The 18,318-nt window shown below is 39.4% G+C and overlaps 1 protein-coding gene across 1 annotated transcript in view; it reads right to left on the reverse strand.

Moving 5' to 3' along the window:
- Positions 1–106: 106 nt before the first annotated feature.
- The window catches only part of LOC149236252 (E3 ubiquitin-protein ligase At4g11680-like), a 163,243-nt gene continuing 145,031 nt past the window's right edge, over positions 107–18,318 (reverse strand). Inside the window, exons 4-5 of the mRNA XM_089372355.1 lie at positions 795–959; positions 107–514 (exon numbers count right to left, since the gene is read on the reverse strand). Of these exons, the coding sequence (XP_089228481.1) occupies positions 341–514; positions 795–959 (339 nt within the window). The 3' untranslated portion in view covers positions 107–340. The remainder of the gene's footprint in view (positions 515–794; positions 960–18,318) is intronic.

Below are 18,318 nucleotides of genomic sequence, written 5' to 3' on the forward strand. Positions count from 1 at the left end.
TGACATGGTCGAGAAAACCACGTGATTCTATCTCCCAAAAATTTGCTCGAAATATTCTAGTGTTTTCCACACACGTTTGTGACAAACACCTTCCAAAAGATCGATGTTAACAATTCTTTCCAATATGCTTTCCATTCCTGCTGCTCATCATGAAAATGTTTTGCATGCAAATAATAATGAATTGGCACAATGCCAATTCCTCAATTAAATATTCAATGAGAATTACATTCAAGGGTCTAGACTAATTCTATTGGGTAGCCACATTTTGAGCAGTGCCAATCTCTAAAAACTGTAATGTTTCCTTATCATCCAAAAAATACATCAGCAAGCACCATATAAATTACACCTCCTCACTGCCATTATTGCCATTCTTGACAACATTGTATTTGCAAAGAGGACAAGTGGCATTGATTCGCAGCCACTTTGCAATGCATCCGCAATGGAAATGGTGGTTGCAAGGAAGTTCATACAATTCCGCTCCATCTTCATATGCAGAAATACAAATACAGCACTCCTGCAAAGCATTCGTTGAAAAATAAGTACACATACCACGAACTAGGAATCAAATCTGCAGTTATGAATATACGCTAGAATAATCACTCTGGCAATGGTTCATGTGCTAGTGGAATAATCATGTTTATTGGTAGCAAAGATGGTTATTATTGACCATGCAGCAGGTAACACATGCAAAATATTCTCATCTATAACAAAGATAGGTCTTGAATCATACAACATCCATGCACAATCTGAGGGTTAGATACTAGCAGAGCTTTTTCACAGATAAAAACACTTACTGCATCCTCTGAACTAAGAGCTCGTTCAGATGTAGATTCTCCACCTGTCGAAGTCATAATTCCTCCGTAGGATGTAGATTTTTCACCATTGTTTTTCTCAGATGGGCCAATTCGACAGAACCGAAACTTAGGAAGAAGGCTAATTTCTGTTTCAGATGCACCATCCTGTTTTCAGACCAGTAGAATAGTCAACACTTTTCTGCATAATTAGTGGTAATAACAAATTTGCATAGCACGTGTCTATGCCAAAACCTGAATCAAAAGTGATAGAAGATGACAAATTATACAATGTTGTTACTAACATATATTGGGTTTTTTGCAACCAAAATTTTGAGAATGGAAATTTATCTTGAAGTTTAGGAACGTTGGCGATCTTACTAGGCCCTAATATGCAAACTATAAAATGTTTGGTGATATTTTTGAAAAAATATTCAAATTTCTAATGATTTTATATAATATTCTATAAAATTTTGATGATTTAGATCAATTACTTTATCCTATAAAATTTGGGCAAATAATATTCAGAGAAAAATGGATATTGACAAATATTTTTATTGGAGAAAGCATCGAAAATTAGTCCATTTATGAATGTTAAGCCCTAATTTTTTCCCCGGTTTTTTGGTAGGGTTGTGGCTCTGGATATACAAAATATCAGAGTTTTAAATATATGGAAGACTAACACATATCAATCTCTAGTGGAAACAGAAATATTGGTAAACATTCTGTGGACGAAACACTCGTGCCAATCTGATGCTAACTGGTATTTTCTGTAACTAGAATAAATAACAAATAGGAAAACAACTTCCGTAGCAAATTACATTCTATGCTTCTTAGTTTGTAATATTTGATGTGTGCCCAACAAGACTGAGCATGCAGACATCTCCAATAATATCTAATGTTATGTAAATTGAACGTTTGCCCTAAGAATAAAGCAAAGCTTCACTTCATACTGCAAAAGCATTCTTAGTTCATGATCCACCAAACATCAAAGGTTGTACAACTATTGGAAAATGTCTGAAGATTCGATGCCACATGATGTATACAAGTTCTTCCATGGTAAAGTTGTTGTGTTTATGTGAATAGAATAAACTGTTGAAAAATGTGTAACTAGGTTCTGTCTTCATGTATATGAAATGTACTTTTGATTCTTGTAAATTGTATAATGAAATAAAATTATTGTTATTATTTTTGGAGCATGGGTTTCATGTTCAAGTCAAGAAGTCGAGAGTCATTGTCGTAAGTTGAAAACCCCATTGAGCACACTGTAACTTGTAAAGAAAATTATGTCTTTAAAAGTGTCAGAATACCCTCCAAGACCAAGTCAGTCTGGCAGCTGACAAGTCATACTAAAAGGAAGAGCCGCGTCCACCTTGAAGAGCCTATATATAGGAGGGAACTCGTCCGCCTTGAGATACACTCACTCATCTCTCATTCTAGCGAAGAAATAAGAGGAAGAAGGCAGCGAAGAAGGAAGAGGACGAAGAGGATCTTTGTTTGGACTATTTCTCTCTCACATGCTAAGAAAGACTAGGGTTTCTACAGCAAAAACTAGGGTTTCTATCTACAAGTTAGACCTTGGAGAAAAGAAAAAAGAGAGGTCAAGCGAAGGTCACCAAGGGTCATTCTCTAGCCCTAGAAGTCAAGGAAAGGCAGGTGAAGATCAAGGAAGGCTCAGAAAAGCAAGATCGAAGCTCACACGTGTGGCAGCGGTTACTGCAAGGGGGCCGAAATTTCAGATCTACAGTGAAGGCCGAAATTTCTGCCGCAGAAATTCGAAGAAGTGTTATTGGAAGAGATTTGACTAGGTTTGACTAGACCAAGGTTAGCACATCATCCGAAGAGGTTGGTCTTTGTCTTGGAGGATATTGGTGTCAGTCTTAAGGTCTTGGAATTCGTCAATTGAAGAATCTAGAAGAGAAGATATTTGTGGGTTTTCCTCTTAAGTGGAGAGGTTTTGGCCCTAACTTGCAACCTTATATTCTGTGTTCTTGATCTTCTTGTTTTGGTAGTTGTTTGATGATATACACAATAATAAGTATAAAGTTAATAAGTAAAAAGACATCACAAACAGTGATCAAGTAAGAGAAATTGCATTAATCATTGCCCTTAAGATTTCTCAACATGGTATCAGAGCTAAGGTTGGCTAAGGGCATTATGGAGATCTCATCTACATTGAAGAAGTTCCTCAAGAAGTGTTCAAAGATAGCAAGCCATCTCAAGAAAGGCATCAAGGAAGCATGGAATCTTCTACTCACTGCAAAGAAGGAAATAACCAAGGCCAAGGATGAAAATCTCTTCTCAGCACTCACTGGCACATTCCAAGACAAGAACATTTAGATAATCAATAGTGGTGCATCTAGGCACATGACTAGTCATCACAAACAGCTGAAGACATTATCAAAAGGAAATTCTTCTTACTCAGTGGAACTTGGAGACAATAAGAGCTATCACGTAAGAGGAATTGGATCAACTTCAATAGAGTTGGAGAATGGAAGCAACATTCATCTCAACAACATCCTATTTGTTCCAGGTTTGCATAAAAACTTGCTCTCCACTTCAAGTCTAAAAGCTAAAGGTGATAGAGTAGCCTTCATTGATGGAAAAGTTGTAGTATGGAGTAAGAACTCAAGCATAGAAGATGTTAGAGTTATTGACATTCGTGAAGGAAGACTTCACAGGTTGATATTTCCTTTTGTACAAGCCCTAGTTCACATTGAAATCAGCCCATGTGAGCTCTGGCATAGAAGATTTGGTCATCTACATTTCAAAATCCTTCCAACTCTAAGCTCCATAGTAGATGGAATCCCTGAATTGAAAGAAGATCATGAAGGAGTATGCAAGGGATGTGCATTAGGAAAGAATACCAAGAGACCAATTGGAAGCAGTGTTTCACAGTCAAAAGAAATCTTGGATCTTATTCATTCTTATGTATGTGGCCTTATGACTCCTAAGTCACTTGGAGGTCATCTATATTATGTCACATTTATAAATGATCATTCAAGAAAAACTTGGGTTTACTTGATGAAATCCAAGGACGAAGTATTTACAAAATTTCAAGAATTCAAATCTGAAGTGGAGAACCTTACAGAAAGAAGAATTAAGATACTAAGATTTGTTAAGTTATGGTATGTTCTATGCTTATAACAGTTTACTTCTTTTTCTTATTATATTCTACCGATTAGCAATCACATGTACATAAAGTAAAGTGTAGATAGAACATTAAACGATCAACAGAAAACAAGCCAAGACAAGAGACACAAAATGTGGCGGCTAGCCAGAGACAAACCCCACAATGTGTGGGGAAACCCTTCGATCAAATCGTCTTTTATCTTCAATAATTCAGCAGAGAGAAATAGGACAATAAATCTGATTCATATCAACAGTAGCAAACCCTAGATCAGTAGCATCCGCATTAGCGGCTTCATTATCAAACTAGGGCAGACCATATCTCACAAACCGACAGTCGGATTTACTTCATTCCACCACCAAAAGTTTCGACTTCCAGAGCAGGTTCAGATGAACCTACAGCGCAGTTCAGATGAGGAGATCTTCTAGGCCACAGAAGTCAATCTTTACTTCTGCAGTTGCAGCTTCAGTTTCAGCAGTTTCCGGCTTCAAACTAGGGCAGTCGATATCTTGTAAACCGTTCGTCGGATTGACTTCATTCCACCACCAAAAGTTGTGGCTTTCAAAGGAGGTTCAGATGAACCTACAGCGCAGTTCCAAAGAGGAGATCTTCTAGGCCACGCAAGTCAATCTTTACTTCTGCAGTTGCAGCTTCAAATTCAACAGCTTCCGGCTTCACATGTGTGAGAGAGAGAGACCCATTTCAGCGCAGTAGAGAAGAGACACATATCTGCGCAGTAGAGAGAGAGAGATGTGATGAGATGAGTAAGTCCAAATGAAGAAAAGTCCTCTTATATTTATACACAACATTGGTGGGTGAATAGATGCGACTGTTGGGCTTCTGAGCCTACATGAGTTGTAGGTCGGCTTGATAATAATTCCATAATCAAAATAAATTCATATCTCCATGAATACTTATCGGAATTGGATGATCTTTATATCAATCATACACCTCTCGACGAGAGGAATCTAATAAAAATATTATTAGCCATGAATAAGATGACCCACATGAAGTTTTGCCCTGATTGCCAATTTTAACACTCCCTCTCAACCATGGAGAATTTCATCTGCAGTCTGTCTATCGGTCGTTACTATTCATCCATCAAATGCACTGCCTTGTACAGCCTGACCCTTGCCTTGCTCTGCTCTATTTTGCCTGTTCTGCTTTGTCTTGTTCTGCCCTGCACTGATCTGTACTGTTTTGTTCTGTTCTGCTCTGTTCTTGCATTGTTATGTTCTACTCTGCTTTTGTCCGAATTATGAAGAAGAAGAAATGATCGAGGATGTATCATACTGACTCAAAGTCAGTCTCAGAGTATGTACCACTGGTCCCAGACCAGTCTCAACCAACCCAAAGTCAGCGTCGTAGTGAGTACAACTCCAATGGTCCCAGACCAATATCATCCTCCACTGACTCAAAGTCAGTCTCAGAGTATGTACCACTGATCCCAGACCAGTCTCAACCGACCCGAAGTCAGCATCATAGTATGGTACAACTCCTACCACTGGTCCCAGACCAGTATCATTGATCTCAGATCAATGGAGGTCATCCTAGCGTAGGAAGTACGGTAGTTACAACGATGCGTCCATCGGTACTACTATGGTCCCTAACTTCATTTCCCTGCTCATTGATCAGATGAGAGGTACTTCCCATGAGTCCCAGACTGCATGGGTAGGATGCCTCGACAGGAGAACTAATCAATCCTGTCCTCACAGGAGAACACATCAATCCTGCTACAATTGCCATGGAGAACACATCAATCCTGCTACAATTGCCATGGAGAACACATCAATCCAGGCCTCACAGGAGAACACATCAATCCTGCTACAATCACCGTGGAGAACACATCAATCCAGGCTGCCATGGAGAACACATCAATCCAGGCCTCACAGGAGAACTAATCATCCTGCTACACAGGAGAGCGAATCATCCTGTTCCACAAGAGAGCGAATCATCTTGTCCCACAAGAGAGCGAATCATCTTGTTCCAGTGTGCACCACCAGGGGAGGGTGAGTCACCCTGTGGTCGTATGTTGCTCCAGTAATAACCACAAGCCCTCAAAGCTCCCAGAGCTCAATGTATGCAGCATGCAGGACCCTTGTAGAATGGTTTCTTGCCAACTCCAAGTCGTTTGGGAAAATCACAGATTAGATCTTTCCTCGGGGCTTTGACAAGGTGTATCACCCTGTACATCATCTTAATGTGATGGAGCTTCCTTGCTCATCGACTTACCATATCCCAGATGATGTCTATCTACTGGAGCAATTGACGAATACGGGATTCCTCAATAATCGAATCCCACCTCTGGTTGTTACAGAGAATCACAGTGGTATCCAATGTAAATCCAAACAGCTCACTGAAGAGCTTTCGCAACCAGACTGCTTCACACGAGGTTATGCTAGCAACAATATATCTTGCTTCGACGGTGCTCAAAGCCACCGACTTTTGTTTCCTGCTCATCTAGGATATTGAAGAAGATCCCAAGGAGAAACAACACCCGGAAGTGCTCTTACGGTCCTCCACATTGCCTGCACAGTCAGCATCTGTGTATCCAAATAGTCTCACATCTCTGGCAATGTATCTTAACCCATAAGTGATAGTGCCATGAAGATATCTCAGCAGATTCTTGGCACCAATCCAGTGTATGTGGTGGGGTTCAACCATATGCTGGCTCAACGTGTTGACTGCAAAGCATATATCTGGACGGGAATTCACTAAGAACATTAATGCTCCGACGAGTTGCCGATACTCGGTAGCATTTCGTAAAACAGGTCCAGCTGCACTACCGCTTAACTTCTTGAAGTCAAGCTCCATCAGAGTAGTTACAGGGTTGCAGTCCACCATTCCGAATCTTTCCAATATCTTCACCACATATTTTCCTTGAGATAGGAAAATTTCTCCTGGGTTTTGCCACACTTCAAGTCCTAGGAAGTAGTGCATCAGTCCTAGGTCTTTCATTTCAAATTCAGAGGCCAGCTCCCTCTTACATTTGTGAATGAGAGGGTCTGCACCTGTTAGAAAGAGGTCATCCACATACAATACCAGTATGAGAGGCTTGTCATCTTCAACCTTAAAGTAAAGGTTAGGATCGGCTTCACTCCTAGTGAATCCCAGCTTCATCAAGTAGCTATCGATCCTCTCATACCATGCTCGGGGTGCTTGCTTCAGCCCATAGAGAGCCTTCTTCAACCTGCATACATGAGATTTTCAATCATAAATCTCAAATCCTTCAGATTGCTCCACATAGACCTCTTCTTTGATAGAACCATGCAAGAACGCGGTCTTAACATCCATCTGATGTAGGTTCCATCCCTGTGAAGCCACAAGGGCTATGATCAAGCGGATGGTCATATATCTGGCAACAGGTGCAAATATCATAGTCTATACCTCCTTTCTGGGATAAACCACGAGCAACAAAATGAACCTTATACTTTTCCATACTTCCATTTGCTGCATGCTTTATCTTGTAAAGCCATTTGGAAGTAACAACAGTCTTGTCCTGGGGTCTGGGAACTACTTCCCAAACATCATTCTTTATGATAGACTCATATTCTTCGGTCATAGCATCCTTCCATACTTGATGCTTGACGGCATCTGAGAATGACGAAGGCTCATTTTGTATGATCGTGCTCATGATGGTCAGGTATCCTTGATACCTATTAGGTTTCTTACAAAAGGTTCCTCGGGGTGCAGCATGTCCTTCAGCATCATCAAGTAACCCCTTAAGCCATGAAGGCCTCTTCCTAGAAGAGGAAGGCTCATATGGAGGAGGATCAATCGGATCCATGGGTTCTTATACATCAGGCATTGATTCATCATCCTTTTCTTTCGGCTTCTTGAGAGCTCCTCAAAGTCGGAAGATTGATCACCTTGCTGAGAGCCATATCTTCGTCAAATGTGACATCATGACTAATTATGACTTCCCTTTGACCGGCTACATAGATTTTATAGCCTTTAGTATTTTCACCATAGCCCACGAAAATTCCCTTCTTTCCAGATGCTCCCAATTTATTTCTTTTCTCTTTCGGCACATGAAAGTATACAGGGCTTCCAAAAATTTTAAAATGAGAAACATCAAGTTTCTTACCGGTGAATTTTTCTTCAGGAGTCTTGGAACCCAATGCTTGATGAGGGCATCGATTTTGTACATATACGGCAGTGTTTGCAGCTTCAGCCCATAGAAACTTAGGAAGACTTTGATCATGTAGCATGGCCCGGACAGCTTCCATAATTGTGCGGTTCTTCCTTTCTGCCACACCATTTTGTTCAGGAGTATATGGTGTAGTAGTCTCCCTTTTGATGCCAGCCTCTTTACAAAAATCATGGAACTCATTAGATTCATATTCAGTCCCATTGTCAGTTCTTAAGATCTTGATCTTCTTTTCGGTTTGATTCTCGATTAGGGCTTTGAAGTGTCGGAACCAAGGGAACACTTCATCCTTCTTTTTCAAGAAGTATATCCAGGTCTTTCGAGAATGGTCATCTGCAAAAGTGAGATAGCATGAGTATCCTCCCAAGGAGTTCACAGGCATCATACCTGATATGTCTGAATGAACTAGTTGTAATATATCGGAGGTCTTGCTTTGACTTGAAGGGAATGGTCCCCTTTTGAGCTTTCCTTCGGCACATCCCGGACATACACCTTCTTTCTCTACTTGGAATTCAGGGATCCCTGTTACCATCTATCTTACATCGGATAGAGCTTTGTAATGAAGGTGGGCAAACCTTCGATGCCAAAGTTCGGACTGAAGCGTTGTGTCACAAGACATGACACCTAGCGGACTTCCACTGACTTGATATAAAGAATCAACTCGAAACCCAAGAGTGAAAGCATCTTTAACATTATTTTTCCATATGCGTACCTTACCATTGCTGAAGGTTACCTTATAGCCTTTGTCTTCCATTGCCGAGATGGATGCCAGGTTCTTTTTGAGATCGGGTACATATAATACATCTTGTAAGTGAATCGTATTACCTTGATTCAGTTTAAGAGAAACATTGCCTACACCTTTCACTGGGTATTTCATGTCATCTCCAAGGACAATTTCCAGGTTAGTTTCTTTCTCTACCAGATTATAGAGTACTTCTTTGTAACCAGTGAAGTGTCTTGAGGCACCACTATCAATGAGCCAAATTCCCATTGAGTCCGAAGGAGCGGAGGTAGATAGAGCAGCTGGTAGATAATATTCAGCCTGTTTATCGTCAACAGTGTTAGATTCATACTTGGAATTTCTAGCCTTCTTGAATGGTTGCCCTCTTCCTTGATTTCCCGCATTCCTTTTCCTTTGTTGTTGAATTTTCCATTCCTTCGATTACCATGAGAGGGATTTTGATCATCGTCACGGTGAGAGTCCTTTCTATCAGGGCATTCCCTTGCATAGTGACCTGCTTTATTGCAAATGAAACATCGTCATTTTCTTCCACCCTTAAATCCAGCCTTTCTTTTCGATTTAGACCCAGAATTATTTCTTTTCTTAGCATGAGAAGAAAAAGCAGTAGGAGGACCTTTAGGCAAGGGCATTTCCTACTCTCCTACCCTTGTTTGTTCTTGAATGCATCTAGCCATTAATTTCTCGAAACTAGGAATTACATTATTGTTCAGAAGAGTAGTCCTGAACACATACCATTCAGATGGTAATCCTCCGAGAGTTGTGAGTGCCATTTCTCTGTTAGTAATGGTTTCCCCAATAGATAGGAGATCGTTCTTGATCTCGGTGATTCTTAAGAAGTATGCTTGCATACTTTCATCTTTACCCTTCTTGATTTCCCTCAGCTTATTTCTAAGAAACAAAACTTGATTTGCATCATTAACTTTAAATAAACTCACCAGTCTATCGTAGATTTCCTTGGAGGTGTCTAGATCAGAGATGTAGGCCACCAAGTGCTTGTCGATAGAGTCCCGGATGATCTTCTTTGTTTTGACTTCTCCATTTTTCCATTTTTTCCAGGCAGCAGCAGATGCATTTGATGAAGGTTCAACAATATTGCCTCTTACATGGTCCAGCACTCCTTGATCTTCAAGGGTTAGATCGATAGACATTTTCCATCCGTGATAGTCCACTTTCTCACGGAGCTTGTCTTCGGCAGGAAAGTGTGTTGAGGACCCCATAGTTCTTTTAGGATAGCCTTGCCAATCTTCTCTTCAATGATTGCTCTTGCTCTTGCTCGGGCTTTGTCTTCACCTCAGCTCCGATACCATGTTAAGTTATGGTATGTTCTATGCTTATAACAGTTTACTTCTTTTTCTTATTATATTCTACCGATTAGCAATCACATGTACATAAAGTAAAGTGCAGATAGAACATTAAACGATCGACAGAAAACAAGCCAAGACAAGAGACACAAGATGTGGCGGCTAGCCAGGGACAAACCCCACAATGTGTGGGGAAACCCTTTGATCAAATCTTCTGTTATCTTCAATAATTCAGCAGAGAGAAATAGTACAATAAATCTGATTCATATCAGCAGTAGCAAACCCTAGATCAGTAGCATCAGCATTAGCGGCTTCATTATCAAACTAGGGCAGACCATATCTCACAAACCGACAGTCAGATTGACTTCATTCCACCACCAAAAGTTTCGACTTCCAGAGGAGGTTCAGATGAACCTACAGCGCAGTTCAGATGAGGAGATATTCTAGGCCACACAAGTCAATATTTACTTCTGCAGTTGCAGCTTCAGTTTCAGCAATTTCCGGCTTCAAACTAGGGCAGTCGATATCTTGCAAACCGTTCGTCGGATTGACTTCATTCCACCACCAAAAGTTGCGGCTTTCAAAGGAGGTTCAGATGAACCTACAGCACAGTTCCAAAGAGGAGATCTTCTAGGCCACGCAAGTCAATCTTTTACTTCTGCAGTTGCAGCTTCAAATTCAACAGCTTCCGGCTTCATGTGTGAGAGAGAGAGACCCATTTCAGCGCAGTAGAGAAGAGACTCATATCTGCGCAGTAGAGAGAGAGAGATGTGATGAGATGAGTGAGTCCAAATGAGGAAAAGTCCTCTTATATTTATACACAACGTTGGTGGGTGAATAGATGCGACTGTTGGGCTTCTGAGCCTACATGAGTTGTAGGTCGGTTTGATAATAATTCCATAATCGAAATAAATTCATATCTCCATGAATACTTATCGGAATTGGATGATCTTTATATCAATCCTACACCTCTCGACGAGAGGAATCTAATAAAAATATTATTAGCCATGAATAAGATGACCCACATGAAGTTTTGCCCTGGTTGCCAATTTTAACAAGATTCGATAATGGAGGAGAGTATACATCCAAGGAGTTTATAGTCTTCTGTAAGGAGTCTGGGATTAAGAGGGAGGTGATAGTCCCATATAATCCCAAACAAAATGGAGTTGCAGAACGAAAGAATCGATTCATTGAAGCAAGTGTAAAAGTGTAAAGTGTAAAAGCAATGTTGTATGATCAAGATCTACCAAAATTTATATGGGGAAAAGCCAATTGTATATATTCAAAATCGAAGTCCCCACAGATCACTAGATAACAAGACTTTGAAAGAAGCATTCATTGGAAGAAACCAACTGTAGATCATCTCTGAATCTTTGGTTGTCATGTATATATTCATATACTGAAGAACAAAAGAAAGAAGTTGGATCCATCAGGCATGAGAGGAACTTTTTTTGGCTACAACAACTCCTCTAAGGCCTATAGAATCTACATTATAGGAGGACACCATATAGAAGTCGGTCGAGATGTCATATTTGATGAAAGTATTTCATTCAAGAAATCAAAGGAAATTCCCATGGACTCTGATGATGAAGAACTTCCAGTATTTGAAGAAGAAGTTGGCAGGGAAGAAAAAAAATCTCACCATGAGGATGAAGGTCCCAGTGAACCTATTCAACCTGAGGTCATCCCAAAATAAAGGAAGAGACCTAATTGGTTGAAGTCTACACTACTTGATGCAAAAGGTCATGGAGCAACTCAAGGCATATTCAAGGAAAGCAAGAAGCCCAAACAATATTTTGGATATGCATACATGACAAAACTAATAGAAGCATAGCCATCCACCTTTGAAGAATTTGTCAACCATCGAAAATGGAAGGATGCCATCAATGAAGAATACCAATCTATAATGAAGAATGGAGTATGGGAGATCGTGCCTAGGCCCGAAGACAAATTTGTGGTAGCTTCCAAATGGATCTATAAGATCAAACATGCAGCAGATGGAAGTATCGACAAGTATAAGACAAGATTTGTGGCTAGGGGGTTCTCTCAACAAGAAGGCATAGACTATGAAGAGACATTTTCTCTGACAACAAGATATACAACAATTCGTTCATTGGTCTCTTTGGCAGCATCAATGGGATGGAACATCCACCAAATGGATGTCAAGACTGCATTTCTGAATGGCACAATTAATGAGGAAGTCTACATAGAACAACCCTTGGGATTTGAAGTGAAAGACAAAAAAGGCACATGTTTGCAAATTGAAAAAAGCATTATATGGCCTCAAGCAAGCACCAAGGGCATGGTATGCCAAGATGGATGCATACCTTCAGAGATTAGGCTTCACAAAGAGTTATGTTGATCTGAAACTCCATATTAAGGTTGTGAAGGATGAACCAGTAATCATTCTTTTGTATGTAGATGATCTTCTCTTGACAAGTGTAGAAGGTCGAATTGAAGATTGTACGAAGCAATTAGCAGTTGAATTTGACATGAAGGATCTAGGGCTAATGCATTGCTATCTGGAACTAGAAGTCTGGCAAGAACCTGATGAGATCTATCTATATCAAGGAAAGTATGTGATCAAGATGGTGAAGAGGTTTGACATGATGGATTGCAAACCAATGACAAATCCGATGATCACAAACTTGAAAAGACTAAGGAGTTCTGAATCGAGCCTTGTGGATCCTTCCAAGTATAGACAATTGATTGGCTCACTAATGTACTTGGTGAATAATCGACTAGACATATGCTTTGCAGTGAATGTTTTCAGCGAAATCCAAGTGGAGTCTAAGCATGACCATTGGATAGCAGCGAAACATATTCTGAGATATCTGCAAGGAACCATCCACTACTGCCTGAAATATGATAGGAGGAATGATGACAACTTGATGGGATATACAAATTCCAACTAAGGACGCAATGAGTAGGATGGAAGGAGCACTATAAGAGGATATTTTAGTTTAGGATCCTCCATGATGTCATGGATGAGCAGAATACAAGATATAGTTGCTTTGAGTAGTGTTGAGGCTGACTATATTGCAGCCTGTGAAGTAAACAAAGAAGTGGTCTGGTTAAGGAAGTTGATATTCGACCTATTTGCAAGATCTATGGACCCTACAATGATACGTTGTGATAACACCAGTTGTATATGTTTGTTTGAAGACCAATATTTCATGGAAAGACAAAGCATATCAACAACAAGTCTCACTACATTTAGAAGCTATTACAAGATGGTGTATTGCAGCTACAATATGTCTCCACTGATGAACAAGTCACTGATATATTGAAAAAATATCTTCCTAATAAGAAGCTTGTGTATTTGAGAGACAAGCTTGGTTTGATTGATGTATCCTCCCTAGTTAAGAGGGAGAGATAGGCACATCATTCTTGTCTTCACTTGGGAAGACAGAATGGAGGATTGGGTAATCACCTAACATCTGATACTCTTTGAGGATGAGGTAGGGCATCCAAGATAAAAGTAGTCGTGGACCAATATTCTTTGACTAGCTATCCAAGATAAGAATAGTCCAAAGAAGGCCATACTCTATGAACACCCGAGTGGAGTATGAACCTTTAGAGACAATGATGATGGTGTCTATAAAAATCAATGGTCTCACCAGCATTGTGCTCTGATCTTGTAGAGAGATAGAGTTGTTAGTCAAGGACTTGTTATGTGACAATGTTAGTTGATATGATGCTAGACAGATGAGTTACCAATCCAACTCTTCTTATGAGATCTCTTCAGATGGAGAATGTCCATGTACCTATCATGAATACCTCCCTAGTAGAGAGGGAGTGTTGAAAAATGTGTAACTAGGTTCGGTCTTCATGTATATGAATTGTACTTTCGATTCTTGTAAATTGTAAAATTAAAGAAATTTATTATTATTATTTTTGGAGCATGGGTTTCATGCTTGGGTTCTTTTATTTGATAGGTCAAGCACCCATTGAGTGCTTCTAGGGTTTGTCCTAGGTCAAGAAGTCAAGAGAGTCATTGTCATAAGTTTTAGACCCCATTAGGCACACTGTAACTTGAAAAGAAAATTATTTTTGTCTTTAAAAGTGTCAGAATACCCTCCAAGACCAAGTCCGCCTGGCAGCTAGGAAGTTGACTTAAAAGGAAGAGCCACGTCCACCTTGAAGAGCCTATATATAGGAGGGAACTCGTCATCCTTGAGATACACTTATCTATCATTCTAGCGAAGAAAGAAGAGGGAAGAGGCAGCGAAGAAGGAAGAGGATCTTTGTTTGGGCTATTTCTCTCACACATGCTAAGAAGGACTAGGGTTTCTATCTACAAGTTCGATCTTGGAGAAAAGAAGGAAAAGAGGTCAAGTGAAGGTCACCAAGGGTCATTCTCTAGCCCTAGAAGTTAGGGAAAGGCAAGCAAAGATCAAAGGAAGGCTTAGAAAGGCAAGATCAAACCTCACACGTGTGGCAACAGTTACTACAAGGGGGCCAAAATTTCAGATTTGCAGTTAAGGTCGAAATTTCTGCAGCAGAAGGTCGAAGAAGTGATACTGGAAGAGCTTTCACTGGGTTTGACTGGATCAAGGTTAGCACATCATTCGAAGAGGTTGGTCTTGGTCTTAGAGGGTATTGGTGTCAGTTTTAAGGTCTTGGAATTCGTCAATTGAAGAATCTATAAGAGAAGAGAAGAGATTTGCGAGTTTTCCTCTCAAGTGGATAGGTTTTGGCCCTAGATTGCAGCCTATATTTTGTGTTCTTGTTCTTCTTGTTTTGGTAATTGTTCGATGATATACACACATAAGAATAAGTAACAAAGCTAATAAGTAAAAAGACATCACAAGCAGTGATCAAGTAAGAGAACGCATTAATCATTGCCCTTAAGATTTCTCAAAATAAACAAACAAACAAAAAGGAAAACAACTTTCGTAGCAAATTACATTTTATGCTTCTTAGTTTACATTGCATGTTTGCGCTAAAGAATAAAGCAAAGCTTCACTTCATAATCAAAAAACATTGTTACTTCATGGTCCACCAAACATCAAAGGTTGTACGACAATTGAAAAAGGTCAAAAGATTCAACGACACATGACTAATACAAGTGCTTCCAAAGTAAAGTTGTGCTCATGCGAGCAAAGCTATTTTCAGCCTTTCCACGAACAAGCCTTTTCATATCATCAATAAAACACCTACTCGTGTTTTCATTTCATACTGGAAAAAACATTATTATTTCATTATCCACCTAACATCAAAGCTTATGCAACTATGGAAAAAGATCAGAAGATTCAACGGCACATGACGTATACAAGTGCTTCTATAGTAATGTTGTTGTGCTCATGCAAGCAAAGCTATTTTCATCCTTTCCATGGGTAAGCCTTTTCATATCATCAATAAAAAAAACCTACTTGTGTTGTTATGAGCATGACTCCTTATGAGAAATGGTATGGCAAAAAACCTTGTATTTTGCATTTTGGAATTTTTGGATCTAGTGCATGAATCCATACTCCTAATGAAAGGTTAAAGACATCAACATCTCCAAAATTTTGCTATAATTTGGTTCACTATAGTGAAACATTTCAATGATACTACTTTTATGGTTTGACCACTCACATAGTGGTTAAATATCGAGAGGCTATATTTTATGAGGTTCTTACTCACGATCCACCAAGATCCTTCCCACAACTATTAGAAGATTATTCAAATGGACCTCAACATGCTTCCATGGATCATGCTTCTCATCATTATGCAAGTCCAATTTTGGATGACCCCTAATGTGTTTTAATAGGCCCTTCTCCTGTTGATTTTTGTGTAGCATTGGGAAGTATCCCCGCATGCCAAAAGGCTTCCTATGTCGACCAAGGAAAAATATAAAATGAAAATGAAAAATTTGTACTTTTGGGCTTCATGTAGGCCCCAGATGGTCAAGTCGGCCCCACCATGAAGGGGTGTGACTTTTGGTCAAAAATCACCCATTTGACAAATATAAAAACACAAGTTGACCTCCTCATCTGAACCAATTCAAATCACACACATCTCTTCTATTTTTGATCCACACATGCTAAGTCAAGAGAAGGAAATCTGAAGTTTCACTGAAGAATTAGCTGCAGTTGACAGAGTCTTGCCCTGCTAACTTTGACCAAGAATCAAGTTGATCTTGACCAATACTCTGTCCACATGTGACTACAAAATTGAAGGACAGTCAACTGTAGTTCACTGAAGTTGACCACAAGCCCGAGCTTGACCTCAAGTTGAAGTTATGATCTTGACCAACATTGAATTCTCGGTTCTTTGGAGGTTTTGACTAGTAGTCACTAGTTGGTACTTGATCAGGTTTCACTAGTATTTTGGACTTTGGCATAGTTTTCTAGAGTATTCTTGGAATTGTAAATATTGCTTAAGAACAATTTCTCCTTGGAAGAAAAGTTGTTGGGTTTTTCCTAAGGTAAATTTGTTGTCTTTATTGTGCTTGGTTGTCTCTTTATGATCCCACAGTTTTTATTGCATTACTGTTGAGATTTTTTGTGTGTAATTGCTTGATGATATATGTGGCATAAGACAACTTAGATTGAAAAATCATTGGAAAGTAATTATCAGATCAAAAGATCAGTTTCTACAGTGCATTATTGTAGAAAAATCAACATGATATAAGAGACTTGTTGAAAGCGCAGCCAGTGAAGTAAGCCTTAGAGACAAGCGTTCAAGAAGCTAAATTGGCTTTTGAGTCTCTTGCCTAAAATGGCACCAAATCTTATAGTTGAAGACAGGTTGGATGGTGCCATCAATTTCAAACCCTGGAACAACAAAATAATCCTTATTTTGGAAGAGAAGTAACTTCAGGATCATGTGGAGAAAGTCATTTCAGAGCCAAAGGGAGTTAAAGAGAAAGCCAAATATAATAAGAATGAAGCTAAGGCCAAGAGAATCTTGGTAGATTCCATAAAAGATCACTTGATTCCTCATGTAGCTAGATCAAAGACCGCTAAGGTAGTATATGATACTCTAGTGAAATTTTATGCAAGCAGCGATACCAACAAGAAGTTAGTCTTGAAAAATCGTCTCCATAATATCACAATGACTATATCATATTTTGTTGCCTTGTATCTTATGAATATCTCACAGGTCAGAGACAAGCTTGTAGCCATTGGAGACACGATTGAAGATCCAGAGCTTCTTTCAATTACTCTCAATGGATTTCCTCCCTCATGGGAGCCATTTATTCAAGGAATCTATAAACGATCAAAACTATCAACATTTGATAAGCTATGGATTGATTGTGTTCAAGAAGAATCAAGATCATTGTCCAGAAATAACTCACAAACTCCATAGAATGAAGAAACACAAGCCCTTGCAGAGCATACTAGGAAAGGAAAGGGAAGAAGGAACTTTGGAAAATTTGACAAAAAGGACTTAAGAAAATTTAGCAAGAAGAATTCAGATAGAAGCCCTACTCCTGCTCAAGATAAAAAGGATGTGTCAAAAGTGGAGTGTTTCACTTGCCAAAATTTTGGACACTATGCATCCAATTGTCCTGAAAGAAAAAGGAAGGAAAGGCAACATGCATTGTCTGCCAACGTTGATAACGATGATGATGGGCAACCACCTCAAAAGAAGTCAAAAGATTTTTTCCTTTAGATCTATTGAGGAATTGACAAATCCCTTCAATTCTCAATTCTTTCTTCTTAAATTAAAAGATAAGTATTTTTCTCTCTCTTGATTATTATTATTTTTTATTTAGTCAGCCTCTTGTCTTTTTCATTTTTTTTTGTATGGCCTTGATAGTTCTTTCTTACTTCCATTATGATTTTTCTTTTTCCATGACCTCCTGAGTGAGTTTTATGAAAAAACGGGTCATTTGTGAAGACTACCATTACATAAGTGGTAGCATCAGATAGTACAAGACAAGGTTGTAAAAAGAGGGTTCTCCCAGTAAGAGGAAGTGGACTACGAGAAGATTTTTTCTCCCGTCACAGATGGTCATATTCTTAAGAATGTTGGGAAGAAATTGTACAAATTAACATCTAAGATCATGTCCGATAATAGGAAGTGCTTCCAAGGGAGTCGATAGTCCAGCAAAGTGGAAGGAGCAACCTTCCAAGAAGATGTCATGGGATTGAGATTGTCAGACTAGATGCTCAGAGACAAAAGGTCTCTAGGAGTAGTGTGTCTTCCCAAAGGAGACGATAATAGAAGGACTTACTAACATAATAAAGGGAGCAGCTCCAACAGAAGGACTT

Source organism: Pinus tabuliformis, chromosome 8 (assembly GCF_031772625.1).
Source record: "Pinus tabuliformis cultivar Carrire ecotype Pingquan chromosome 8, CPIR1, whole genome shotgun sequence".
Lineage (NCBI taxonomy): Eukaryota > Viridiplantae > Streptophyta > Pinopsida > Pinales > Pinaceae > Pinus > Pinus tabuliformis.